Below are 14,799 nucleotides of genomic sequence, written 5' to 3'. Positions count from 1 at the left end.
AAATGTACATTTGGAAAGTAGAGATATACTGGGGCAACATCCATTGAACTAGAGACTCTTTGCCCCCTTGTAATGGCCATATCTGCTCAATCCAGATATTCTCTATTCCTCTAGCCTTCCCTACTAGCACCACTTAGCCCCTAATCAAAACACAGTAGAGACACAGATTGCACCATAATTAAAGAATCCTAAGCTGAAACATATTCTTACCTCACTGTAGGCCCCAAACAATAATAATATGTGACAGGACTTAGACCAGCAGTCATGAACAGGAAGGATTGAACTCCACAGCAGCCAGTGTGGAAAATCTGTACAAAAGAATCTGGGTCTTGATACTCAGTAGCAATTCTGGATGTTTAACAAACACACAAATACACACACATAAATATATTTACATTTGTGTCTACATATGATTTCATATGATGTATCACAGTAATAAAAATGCTTTTGTGATACCCAGTGATGAAATTTAAAGGGCAAAATCATGCTCAAGACCACATCTATATCCTGTGTTGCAACCTAAACCTAAACCGAACATGTACTGTGTCATGTTACAAGCAGACAGCTACATAAATAAGGAGTTTTAATTGTTTAGATTTTTATAAAATGCTTTATTCACTGAGTTACAAACAGACTGCATGATAATGCATATCTTTTACATTTCCTAAAGTGGGAAAAAGAAGAATGGACTTGTATCAATTTACAATAGGCACCCTGAATTCTGAACTCTGAAGGAACTGAAATCCTTCTGGGCATGCATTCGTTTTCTAAAATGTTTGCAATTTTTATTTAAGTGGTGACAAGTGATGCATGGATGAAAGAGCAAAACATCCCTTTCATGCTCAATGATACATAGGAAGATCAAATACACATTCCACAAAAAGATATTGCACATCTGTGCTCTTAAAGGTTGGCTTTCAAACTCTCCCAGGACACAAACTTGTCTTCTGAGAAGAGAGGGAAAAAAGGCACTTGCATTGTTTTATTTTTCTCTTGTGCCCATAAAATGTTTCTCTCTACAGAACTGTAGCTGGCCACTGTTACAGAGAATAAGGAGACAATCTCCAAGAAATAAAAGCATTAAATTGAGAGCTCCTGAAGTTTAATCCATGCACAGTTTGCAACACTCACGTCTTCTGTCAAATACAATGCACACACCTACAGCTACACACCCCCATCAGCAACGGATAATCCTTTCAAACAGTCCACATTGCAGCAAAATCACTGAGAAAACAATCCCATGCATTCAGGAGCACTGTAGGATTCCCACTCAGAGCTGCTTGACTTTTTCCCATGTTCCAATGATATGCTTTTGAGCAAATTATTTTTAAAGGCTAATTTCTCATTGTAAGGAAGAATACACCACTGACAGTAAATTCGTAAGTTTAGAAATACTGTTCAGCTTATGTTTGAATTCTTTACAAGCAGCTTGTATTACACATTTTAGTTGTTTTGCTATTGTACATTATTTTGAGTTATTCTTCTTCTCTATCAGAAGAAAATGCTACCAGTGAAATTAAACAGCTGTGTCAATTTAAAAATAGCTCATGATCTGTGTAAAATAATCTGCTGCTTCTGTCTGACTTTTCTTTTACTTCTTACTTTCACATGTAGGCTGATCTTTGTGATAGAAGATTCAAAATTATGTTTACTGACATTAGTGAATTTAAAATATAATTTGTAAAGTTGCACTAAAATGAAGCCTTGGGTTTTTTTATGTTCATTTGTTAGTTATCACAATCCCAGGATTATTCTATAAGCATCACAATCCAACTGGATGCATTATTGTGTACAAAACATTGACATGCATTTTATTGCTTGTTTTGAAGAATGGCAAATTGTAACATTTGGAGGATTTTCTCACTGTACTATCTGATCTCCATTAAAAATGTTGTGTTGTTAAAATATGGCACCTGTCAGCTGGCCTGAAGTCATGCAGTGGTATTTCTCATATGGCTGCATAAAACCATGGTACAGCCTTTTATAAGAATATGTGAAAACAGAGCAGATAGAAAGCAGCCAAAAACTTAATGAACAGTTTGCTTGAAACTATGATAACTGGCAGTAGTATCACTTATCAACTCCACAGTGAATTCAACCCTGTGCAGATGGCTAACTCACTGGATATTTGATATCATAGCTACGAAAGAGATTATGTTGTATCTGAAAGACATTTGCTATTTTCCTTCTGAAGAGCTTGGTACACCTTACATTGTATATACTTATTAAGAGATAGTTTTCTGATTGCTGAAGAGGTTAAATGGCAAAACTTACTGAGCACAAAACCAAAAGCCAAGAATTCCCAACCTTTAACATTGGCTCTGACACTCAGTGACTCACAGTTTGGTTTGGATTTAACAGATGCCATACTTCTTTAAATGAAGATAACATTTTTTAAGAACAATGAAAAGAGCAGCAAGGGAAAAATATTATTTTACTGTGTTTTGAAAACACAAAGCATCAAGTCTATCCACTGAGCTGGACATGAAGTTTTCAGTGTTTTCCTCAGTAGTATAGAGAAGAGACAGACTTTACTGGAGTCTGTGCCACCAGCAGAAGGAAAACCAGTTCCTAAGGGCCGACATGTGTGGGAACTGTGAGATGATACCCAGACTGAGGAAAGCTGTTTTACTTTCTAACCAGGGCAGAGCCAACTGGTAACTGCAGTCATTTCTTGGGCTGCCCAACCTGCCAAGGATGCTGTGCCCAACCCCCTGCTCACTTAGTACCCATCTCCAACTGGCAGCAATGAGTGCCTCTTGAGGATAGCAGGCAGACCTGGACACAGCAAGACCTGGAGTGAGAGCCAGCAGACAATGGGGACAAGCACGAGGCTGCAGCTGGGTGGCCTTACTGCATTGTAGAGCCTATATCATGAAGGCTGCTTCTGGGCAGCCTCTTCTCAACACAGCTAGAAGCGGCTTGAGGCAGCTTTGCCAGCTGCTTCATGGACATTTGCTCCTTGTTGCTGCCAACAAGGAAGCAACTAGGAAGGCACAAAAGTCCACAGATCATTCTGGACCTGTGTCACAACACAGGGGAAGAGAGCTGCCAGCAGCAGTGCTCAGGCCAAGCTGGACTCCAGGTGGTTGGTTTTCTTCTGTCTTCTTAGTAGGACACGCAGCATTCAGCAGGCTTCCTCCACACTTGCTCAACGCCACACCAACTTTAATGCATCAAGCATGATGTATGTGCTGTTACTACTCTCTGGAGGGTGGAAGGTCTTGAGGGAGAAGCAGAACAATCAGGTATAGCCTTCAATAAATGCTGTATGCATTAACTTCGTAGTTACCAGGTCTCCTCCAAGTAGCTGAGTGAACAGGACTTTCAGGGCAGACAGGATACCCTTCAATCTCAAGTACAGCTTTTTTTGAAGTTTATGTGGACTGCAGGTGATTTTCAAAGACTTCATAAATTAGTAAATTTATCAACAGTAAAAACAGGCTTTTTTTGGACACAGCCATAACTTCTGAGCCTACTAACAAGATCCTAGGGCTTAAGCCCTAGTCGCCAAGACTGCTGACGGGCCAGGCAGCTTTGTGTGAATGCTTTCTAGTAGCATTTTCAATTAGAAGCAATGAAAAACGAACTTGGGTGTTCCTCTCCTCATCCTAGTGCTTCCCAGTCAGAAACACTCATAGTATTTCACTATCTGGGTATGTATTAGGAAGCCAATAGAGAAAAACACAAATAAAATGTACTGAAAAATACCAGCAAGTTACACTATTAACTTTAACAGCTACTAGAAATCAATCAGGACTTCAGCAGGGCCTGAAGGGCATGCTGCTGTAATAGAAGGCAGTATATTAAATATAAAAGTCAATTATGCAACAAGTTCAGAGCTCCTGTGCCCCATCACCAAATAATAATAATAATAATAATAGCAAAAGATACATGCTAGCTTAGGCCCTTGTCTTATATCAGGCTCAGCACCCAACGACTTGCCTCTAATAGCAGTTGGGCCACAAACAGATCCACATAAAGGACAACAAGGAAGGCATTTATAGGAGACTGAATTCAGAAAAAGATGAAGATAGCAACTATCAGATCAGGCATTCAGGTCTGGTGTTTGGGGATGACGCCTCAGTGCTGTTTGGAGAACACCTTCAAAACTCCTTTAAAGAGCAATGCCTCTGACTATTGAAAAAATTTTATTGCTAAAATATCTAAGTTTAGAGAAAAAGTGCATCTCAAGCCTTTATTAGAGATTATCTATCTGTTCCCCTTTCAAGGATATCATTGCTTCACATTGGCACTTAAAAATGTACAACACATGCATAAGGTCATAATGACTTGTACCCTAAATCTCCACACTCTTGCAAAAAGAACTGGCAGTTGATGGGAAAAAATTGTTCCTCCATCCTGAGTCTGTCAGAAAAGCTTAATTCCAGCAACCAGCTTAAGCAGAAGAAAAAAAAACACACACACAAAAAAAAAAAAAACAAGAAAAATCCATATGACAAGAGGCAGAGGTCAAATGATAGGGATTGTTTCTACTGGCAGTCTCCTGAATTAATACAGTACTTCTAAAAAGCAGGGATAGGCTATCTTCTCAATTTTGGAAATGTCATTCAGTTCAAGCCACTGACCAGTTAAAAAACAAAACAAAACAAACAAAAAAAACCTACAACCAAAACCACAACAGAAACACATGGAGTACAGCTTAGTTTTCTTAGACTCCAAGGAAAAATTCTCTTATTTAGAAAACTATATCATAATTTTAAGCAAGAAACAGAAATGCTGTCCTCTTATATTTTGAATTTTTTTTTCATAAATTCACCTTTTCTGCCACAGGTATTACATTCTGACATCCAGAACAAGGTATAACATTTTCATGCTCATAGTCTTTGAATAAGAGGGTTTAAATTGGCTTTTAAAAGAATTCCAAGGGGAAATACGTAAACCCACATATTCGCTCAGTCCTGTTCGGTATTACCAGTGCTGCCAAGAGCTATTACTCTGAAGAGCAGACAAAGAACAAAGTGGGAGCACTGTAGGAAAGCTTGAACATGTTGGAATGGTTTAGACTAATCAGTGAGTAATTTTCTGGAGTAATGAAATTCACCAACTTCATCTACATCTTAGAAATATACCAAATCCTGTGAACAGTGTAAAAAGAACAACATTACATTTGCTGATGTTGTGCAAAAGATTTTATACTATGAGAACAGCCTATAGTTAGGGGAGAAGTGAAATCTAAAAAGCCTGATAGACTAATGTATAATGGTAATACACCAATGGTAAACTAGACAACATTCATAGCTCACTAGTGCCCTCTAGTGTACTATGTTCAAGCGTTTGCAATAGTTTTGCGTGAAGAAGGGAAATATATGAGGTTCAGATCTATATTTTAAAAGAAAATATAACATCAATTTCCAGATAAGTTGAGATTTTTGTATAATTTAAAATTAATCTTGAAAAAATATGGAGTGAGAGAGGGAGAAAAGGGGAGTTTGGAAAGGTGATGTTAACAAAGACACCTTCTCTCCCCTGTTTTTTTGGGAGAATAGACATATTGCTTCACAAAAGCAAGGTTTCTTTCCCCATCTCACTTTTTATGTACATGTATATTATTTCCAGTTAAAAATATCTAGAAAGATTTAACACAAGTTCTTCAGATACCAAGATAAAAACACTACATAATAAATCTGATCAAATCTTCACATTATGGGAAAAGTGTTCCCATAATGCTTTACGTACAGGGGAACAATACCTTCCTCAGTTAAATAAATGGAATTTTTAACATAGAAAAAATATGACTAAATGGAGAAAAAGAGTTATGTATGTAATTTATATGCATAAAAAAATCCTAAGTTTAGAACAGCTTTTAATGAGAGAAAGAGAGATGGAATTTGTACCTGTAACACAAGATGAAAAAAACATACTCTGAAAAAAGGTATTTTCCCACTTAAGTACATGTTTATAACCAGTCTCCATGTGATCTTGAATATAACCTATCATGCAGTTATGCTGAAAAAGGAGACTTCTATGTCCTTTGCAGTGAATTACCATTTGCTCTACCTGAAGGAAATCTATCTGCTTTGGCTGCCAACTTTAACATTCTTCTTGCTCACTGTCTGCTCAGTTGTCCAAAGTACTAAGTGCAGTTGAGCTATTCATTTGTAATCATGTGAGTCTCATTGACATACACATATTTGTTTGCCACCTATTCTCTGTATCATCAATGTATCATCTAGTACATAAGTACTAGAAAGTGTGATTTACTTTTCAACAGAAGCTCAGAAGAATCATGCCCTGGAAAGCCCAATGCCTGAGTCTAAAGTGATGGGTCCACAGGAGAAGGACTATAAAATTAAATGAGATGCGTTCCTAAACCTGCTTTCCAAATACCGAGTACACACTGAGGATCCACCTTGCCTTCAGATAAAAGAAATTCAGGAAATAAGCTGCTTCCCTTTCCCCTGTTCTCCTGCATAAGAACAAAGTTCAACATTACTTTCACTTCCAAATTTGCTCACCCAAAAATACCTTCTTTAATGAAGCTGCCCACACTCATTTCTGTAACCTATTTAATCAGAGTCATTTAGCCACTGCAACAATACTGAGCCTTTATTCTTTCAAGTATTCTATTGTTAGCATAAATCAAGAGCAAAAGAACATTTGAAACCCTGAGGACTCCGTGTTGAATGTCAAACCTGTGTGATTTGATGAACTAGGATGAAAAAGATCCCTCAAATGCTAGAGTTTATCATGGGGTAACTGACAAACTCTTAGCTTAAACACTGCCGGCATGGCATTATTATACTGACATCAACTGCCACAGCAGATAAAGCACGTGAATTTGACAAGTTCATTCTTTCAGAGAATCTAATTTGATAATAATTACTTTACAAGGACTAACCTGTAGATGAGATTAAAAATTAAGCAGTCATGCTCTGTGCTCTGAAATTCATCAGAGAGTACCCCAATGTACATTCAAGGATCACAGTGAATAGCATATAGATATGCTCACTATTCATTACTTAAATCCGGGAAAAACAGTTTTATGCTGGATTTTGATCTTGTTCACCTGCTATCTAGAAGTGTGAAGTTACTATATTTACAAAGCATTTAAATTATTTTGATTGCATACTGTCACAGTTCCAAATAAATCATTATCTAAGGAAATCTGAGTTATGCTAGTGTTTAAAGTAACAATCAAAAGCAGACTCAGAAGCTATGCAACCACAGTTGAGGCATACTTATACTTGAAGTACAGTAATACTGAGTCTGAACTATTTTGTGCAAAACATCTTAGGAAATCAAAAATCCTATAAATGTAATGATCCCTAGGCAATTCCTCTTCTAAACAATCATATACTCTCTACCTGGATTTAGAGCCCAATTTTCTCTACTCTTTGTAATCCAATAGAAATGTCTGAGTTGAGACAAGGATATCCTATATTCTGGGAAATAAAAAGTCTTCAAATAGTATAATCTAAATAGAATGAACACAAATAAGGTATTTTTCTAGATGTTATGATTCACATGGGAAATCCCAACTCTTTATCCTGCATACTTATTGAGATTACATCTTCATACTGCATTTTATGTCCACACTTAGCCCTTTCCTAGTCAATTAGATGTCCAGGAGCATTCAGCTGCCTTTGTCTTGCTAGCAAGTTCTCTGCCTCTATCTGAAGGTGATCACAATACATATTGAATAGCAAGAATTTCTCTTTGGTCATTCTAACTTTTGAGTCTTGCCTAGGAATTGTCTGCAAAGTGCTTGTTGGTGCTTGCTGAAGACATGCCAAGGAATCCTTTAGCATCTTACAAACATGGAGGACTGTGTGTCAGCACTGAGAAATATCCTATGCACACCTCTTATGATAAAGCATAGTTAGAGACCTCCTGACAAAACCATTTTTATCAGACTCCCCAGGACTAGTGAGCTTCAAGCAAAAGGAGGTTCCCTGTCTGAAGAGATCAGACTCAAATTGGATAATGAACAGAGCTGTGAAACTAGACTTGAAGTGAAAATATTTTCCTTTGTTGCTAACCTTACTATTTTCTGAATAGCAAGAAAATGTGAAAACTGCATGTTCTATTTCCTTTGTTGGTTGTAGTAGTGGAGAGCTTGCTCACTGCAGTAAAACTGATTTTAGAATTTCCAAACACATCACAAATCATAAATTCTGGCTTTGAACTGATTCTAGTTACAGCCAAAGAAAAATGTTGAGCACTGAAATAGCTGCAGTGGGGAATTCATTCATACGCAAATAAGATACCACTACATGACCCAAGAACAGAATAGTGTTTCTATTCTTGATGCAAATAAGAAAACAAGAGAAAGAAGGAAATTTCAAGGTGGTTCAGAGTCAAACATGGTTTATATTCAATTAAAATTTAATGCTAAAATCTAAGCCAATTTGTTTTCATTTACTATGTGTTTTGTGCCATGGTGCCATATGCTACAGTTTGGAGTACTATCTCCCTCGGTTGTCTTTTAATTGGCTTGACCTATGGGGAAGATGGCAGGAAACCAAGCTAATTGTATCAATTCACCTCGTGCTCTATAAAATCTGCTATAGAATGACATGTCAGGTGAAAGACTAAAAATAAGGCAGTAGAAGAAATACAATTAGAGTTTACTGACATACTTCTACATGCTGGATATTGCATACTGTACTATCAGCTCATGGATTTCTGCAAATTTTACCAGCAAAGTGAGCAGTCTCCGATCTCAAAGTGAAACACCGAGAAAAAAAAAAAGAAAGAAACATAGCATTTATTCTCCACAGAACCCTTTAAATTCACTAACAGCACTTCTGAAATGAACAGGCCCCAGTATAGAGTAATTAGCTCACTTCCAATTAAAACCAGATTCAGTTTTTATACTTTTATTCAGCACATGAGTGTTATTCCCCAGTTGCAATGCTTTAAATTGAAATATCATTTTTAAACTCTTGAGCAATTCTGAGTTGATGTCAAAAAAACTGTTAAGAGCACTAGGTGACATGAGTTAGACAGTGAAGTAGATATTAGAGCTGTAAGAATGTCTTATTCAAAGCCAAAATTGCATGTCCCATGTGCCAGTAAAACAAGCAGCTTATCCCAAGTAACATCATATCCACTTTAGAGAGTGATATTTGAAATGATGAACAATGGAAAGCTTGTGAAATGCAATCCTCAATACACTTTATAGCTACAGAGCAGTGCATTAGACACAATAGGGTATACTTTAATGACTCCCTGAAATGATAAGGTCTGTCTTACCTAATTTGGGCCATCTAAAAGTTATCATTCTACTGTAGCTCCCTAGTCTTTGTTAAGACCAGAGTATCTCACTCTCTTCACTGACATGTCTGAATGACTGACTTAATTATTATTGACTTCAATTAGGTGAAAGGAAGACAACTCCAAGTCCTAAAGATTTAATCCTAAAGACTTAATTCTTTGACTTTATTTATTTATTTTACACAAATTGTAAACATATGCAGTTTTTGTCATATCATTTCATTACACTGGCTTACATATACAAAACTGCAGCCTCAATATGCATTCAAACACACGCCTACAGTTACAAACAGTTCTCTAGAATATATTGCTATTTCTATCTTGGTTTTGTAGATAAGAGAATAGCCTACTAGCAAAACCACTTATACAGAGCAACTCACAAGAATAACCACAGAGTTTTAATGAAACCACTGAGAAAGAATTAACTGCTTCCACTAAATAGTTCAACTTAAATGCAGCAAAGCACTTGGATATCTATTTAATTTTAACCATGGAAATAAGCACATGTTTAAATAATCAAATAAAAGCTAACGGATTCTCAGCTGTCTATTGAATATGTCAATAACAGTTTTGTGCAGAAATACCACTGCTCTTTTCCATGTCATTTTGCAGAAATTCTATGCTTTTCATTTTCAAATACAGTATGTTACCAGATTTCAGCACTTCACAGGATTGGATACACAGGACTGTCTCAAACTGAGCTGATATGCCTATTTGACCAGTTGAGTTTTAAATTCATTAAATTTCCATCCTGACACACTGCTTGCAAAAGTCATTATGAATCTTTTTGTGGATTACAGTGGCACTATATTAGCCCAGTTCTTATTAGAAGTTGTATATTCTCAGCTGTTGGCATAGATTATCTCTGATAACTAGACAGGGATGATTCTTGCATATCAGTTTTAATACAGCTCTGCCACCATTACATTTTTGTAATACGAACATCTGAACAATAATTGGTAGTACCAAGGAAACATAATGGGCATATATTTATTTCTTCCATTCAGGCAGTAGTTTAGTCCAAAAAGTAATTAGAAGAAATGAGTCTATCTTAAAGAAAGAAAAAAAAGAGAGAGTAACCACATACATTTTCTGCAAACTATTACTCTTCACTTTGTTATAATATCAAATGGTGTGCTCAGTAGAGATAGTCTTTACTCTCAGCAGACAATAGTGTGTAGGGTGCTCATATGAAGAAAGGGTTCTGCAGGGTCATCTGAGCACTCCCTGAAAGTAATTGGATTCAAGACACATTTTTGGAAGATTTTAAAATTTCAGCCAAGACTGACTGGGTCTTAAATCAATGACTATTTCCTTTCTCATAGCTCACCTATAATTAGAATCATCCTAAGACAAGATCACAGAAAATCCCTAGTAAAGATCATTATGTTACTACCGATTCAAAGCTGGTAATGCAACAGAGGGTGAACTTCTAAAGAACAAACAACTTGTTTCCATGTAAGAACTTTCAGCAATTTGGCATGCTCTAGTAATTCAATCACAAGTTGTTACATTATGTGCAAGAGTCCCTAGGTGAAATTGTGTAGTTTAGGTTATGCAGGAGTTCAGTGAGGATGATCATAATTGTTCCCTGCAGTCCCTAGATGTATTAAAAAAAAAAAAAAAAAAAAAAAAAAAAAACCACACACACAAAAATTGTTCATAAATGTTGGTCTTTTATTTTTTGTTTTCCTCAAGAGCTGTTTTTGACCTGAGGTTATTTTTATTACTATTATTGCCAGAGCTCAAGATCTGGGAAATCTCCTTTTGAATTTTAAAATGAATCATAAGCACAAACTTATTCAACTACAATCTGAGTGAAAAACGGGAGTATTGTTTTGATAAAATTGGTATTAGAAAAAAAAATTAGATGTCTCAGATAAAAGTGACATTAATAGACATCAATTAAAACACTTCTAATGCTTTCAGCAATGTATCACAATGTTCATTTATTTAGTTATAATTCTGAGACAGAAAATAAAAAATATGGAAAACTCATCTGCAGTAGTTTCCATGTGGGAAATACGTACTTGTCTATACAAATCTGTCTCATAGAGACTTTAACATCTACATTCTTGGAGATACTCAAATATCAGCTGGACTGGTCTCTGGGCAATCTGTCCCAACATTTAAATTATTCCTAAAGGGAGGGGAGTTTGTATGAGTCCACAAGTTCCATCCAACACAAATTATTCTACAGTTACAAACATGTAAAAATCTTCACTGACCAGGTTCAACCCTAAAATCATGTCATCTCTCTACATTTCATGCCTCTCACCTAGGCTGTATGTGTAGTCCAAGCTCTTCACCACCATGACCTCTTCTCCTTCCTGTCTCCAGAGATGCACATACACAACATCAGGCATCAGGGACTGTAAAATTGTTGACAAATAAATGCTGTGAATTTGAGCTCCTCTCTAATCTAGTGTGAGTTAAAAAATAGATATATTTTATTTTCCTTAATGGAAAGACCTCCAACCCTGTACCTTCAAGCTGCCTTTTACAAAACAACTCCTTAACTTACAGATGTGCCATGATTTGAAAGAATGATAAACAATTTTACATCAGAGGGAAATAGTGTTTTCTAGGAAAAATAGTAACTAGTGACACGCATGTACTCATGTATTTCTTGCAAACGCAGAATCTACAAAGCCGAAATTAAAACAATGCTTGAAAGAAATATCCTAGTGGATATTATCAGCTGTTCATAGCAAAAGAAAGGCAAAATTTAGGATAAGTAGCGAGATAATACTGTATTAAAGATTCAGTATATTTGCAGTGAAGCATGCTTTCTGTTTCTGCTTTCATTAATGTTGTATAATAAAAGATGGCTGTCACTGAAATCTGATGTTCAGGCAAACACAGAATGTGATCTGGAGTATCATTTGTATTGGTGAAAGTCTTGGCTAGAATCCCACAGAACTACAAGATCTTAAATAGATTTATTGCCCATCAGTTTTATACCAGAGGGAGAATATCTGCTTCTCACAGTGAAGAGATGCATTTTAAAAAAAGTAACTGTGGCACTAAGAAATCATCATTCAACCAAGCTAAAATAAATGATAAATATTCCCTTCGTGGCTGATTTTTATTTGGATGCACCTGACTGAAATGTTTTCCCAGGAAGAAAACACAGATTTTAATGGGAGAGTAACTCTAAATGCTTCTTAGTATCAGCTTAACTTCCACCCTCCTCTTCCTCATTTTCCCAAACTGCTGACTGGAAGAGAGCAAAACCCTTTATCAGTGCATCCAGAGTCTACAGAGAACTCAAAAGATAAACAAGGCAAAACAGAGAATAAATTTTTGTTACCATCTTATACCTTCAGCAAAATAAAAGTGATCACAATTTCTGCTAGAAATTCCTGCTTGTTCTGGAGCTTCACAGTCTTCAGTAATATGGAAAGGACTGAAAAGATCCTCAAGCTCTTTTAGGACTTGAATATGAAAAATACAATTTTACCTCATCCTTCTATAGTTAACAGAGAGGAGAGAAAATACTCTTATACTCTCCATGTAGCATGTATTAAAAAACTAAATATATAAAACTAAAGTATGAAAACAAAGATTTTTTTTAAATTATTTTACAAGTGAACTATAATGGACATTCTCTATTAAAAAAGTATTAACTGCATAGTAAAGCTATTACATTATATCACAATAAAGCATTCAATAATTCATCCCATCTTTTTATCTTTTGACAGTATCTATAAACTAAGAATTGTAGGAGACGGAGCACATCAATAAGCAGGCATAAATATGTCCCACTGATAAAATATTAAAGTTACAGATCAACAGTAAGCATCATCTTCTTAGTATAAACCTGGTATAAAACATTTATTCCTATTTAATACATTTTTGTATCAGTACAAATAGCCAAAGAGCAGCAGAGTAGTAGGCATTACTTTCCTTCTCTCAACTCAATAATTATACATATTTTTTCATTCCATATTCCATAAGATCTTTTTTTGTTTTTGTTTTTTTTCATGTGTGTCTTTGAGCTGTAGCTCTCCCTTTTCCTTATCTTTTCTACCTTTCTTTTTGAATACTGACATTTTCCTATTCCTAGTGGATGTTTTTGAGTGGGATGTGAAATACACTTCTCTATCAAACTCATTTGCTGTTACTGAAATTAACATCCTTTGCTTTTCCTAAAATGTGTTTCTTCTAAGAGCTGAAATACATTTTTGCTGTGAGCACAAGGCTCCTGTTTGTAAGGGATTGCAGGGCCCTCCTGGGAGCTATCATCTGTGACAGCAAGCATTAGGCTTTGAGCAATTGTACTATAGATTCCAATGAAACTAGGCTCCAAATCTTACTCCAAAGATCTCTGGGTAGGAAAACATGAAGGCATACAGGTTTACATATAGCAGATAAAATACCTTGTAAATAATAATAATAATAATTAAAAAAAAAAAAAAGTAGGAAAACTGTACCTTTCTGGTAAACATGTGTAGCTAGAGATCGTATCCAATTTCTATGTCCAAATTAAAGAACAACTCATTTCACACAAAGAAAAATAGTGAAAAAACATCTAGTGTTGACTGACTCTTTGTTAATATCTACAGAGTCACCTAGAAACTGAAGGGCAAAACTAAACACGCCTTGTTCACAGAAGTACACTGAACACCAAGAGGAAAGAATGATATCTTCGTGTAAACACAAAATTCAAGTGTATCCCTCTTTTTTATGTTTTGCATTGAACTGAGTATGTTCATTAAATTCTTTCAGAATTTGATGTGTGTAACTTTCTGTAAATAGAATTATTTATCCTGCCAGTGAAAGATTTCCCAAGGTTCTGAAACAGAAAGGCTTACTGACATGACTGGACCCATCTTTAATTAATGCTGTAGCACAATTTTTCCCCCATTACCTCCTTCAACATTTTTTTTCTTCTTCTTCTTTTTCTTTCTTTTTTTTTTTTACATCATACAATTGTCCAGTTCTTCTGATGCGTATTCAACAAATGGAATACTCTGAAAATTAATTGTTGTAGGATGAGGGAAGAGGGAATGCTAGGGCCTCATTCTTCAAATTAATTCTGTACAGACAGGAGGAAAAAAAAAAAAAAAAAAAAAAAGGTTTAGCAATAAGAATTGTCTCTTTTTTTATACTCAAACAAGAAATTCCAGTGGAGAGATACTTCATCCTGTATATTGGAAAAGGTATCCAGGTTGACTCCATTTATCTCAACACAAGAAGGAATCTCAGTTTACGAGAAAATAACAATAAAGAAAATCAATCTTACAAAAAATACAATTCTTAATATTTTTATTTCTAATTTCTAAGTCTCAATATAGACACTATAACTCTCCAGAAGAAGTTTTGTTGTTACTCTAAATAAAATTCCTATTGGACAGATGACAAAAACACTTTGTCTTTTTTGTTGTTGTTGTTTAGTTTGGGCTTAGTTGTTGTTTAGTTTGGGCTTAGTTGTTGTTTTTTTGTGTTTTTTTTTTTCAGTAGCAGCAATTTATTTTGGCTTATGCTTTTTCAAAGGAAGAAGAAAAAGACAAAGGATGTTCTCAGTAATGTTCAGCACAAACATTGATTTCAATA

General features: G+C 35.6%; 1 protein-coding gene across 8 annotated transcripts in view; it reads right to left on the bottom strand.

The window, feature by feature from the left end:
- The window catches only part of LOC146545012 (uncharacterized), a 39,924-nt gene extending 25,917 nt beyond the window's left edge, over positions 1 to 14,007 (bottom strand). For 3 of the 8 annotated variants that reach the window (XR_014881457.1, XR_014881454.1, XR_014881458.1), the window contains exons 1-3: positions 13,677 to 14,007; positions 11,519 to 11,612; positions 211 to 308 (exon numbers count right to left, since the gene is read on the bottom strand). Coding sequence is in view for 2 of the 8 variants with exons in the window: in XM_085217582.1 (XP_085073708.1) it covers positions 11,519 to 11,612; positions 13,677 to 13,691 (109 nt within the window). In the remaining 6 variants the exon portion in view is untranslated. The remainder of the gene's footprint in view (positions 1 to 210; positions 309 to 11,518; positions 11,613 to 13,676) is intronic. The other 5 variants (XR_014881455.1, XR_014881456.1, XR_014881459.1 and 2 more) reach the window with 5 other exon arrangements.
- Positions 14,008 to 14,799: the final 792 nt, after the last annotated feature.

The sequence above is a fragment of the Meleagris gallopavo genome, chromosome 2, assembly GCF_905368555.1.
Source record: "Meleagris gallopavo chromosome 2, MGAL_WU_HG_1.1, whole genome shotgun sequence".
Classification (NCBI taxonomy): Eukaryota; Metazoa; Chordata; class Aves; order Galliformes; family Phasianidae; genus Meleagris; species Meleagris gallopavo.
This window is presented reverse-complemented; position numbering and strand designations above follow the sequence as displayed.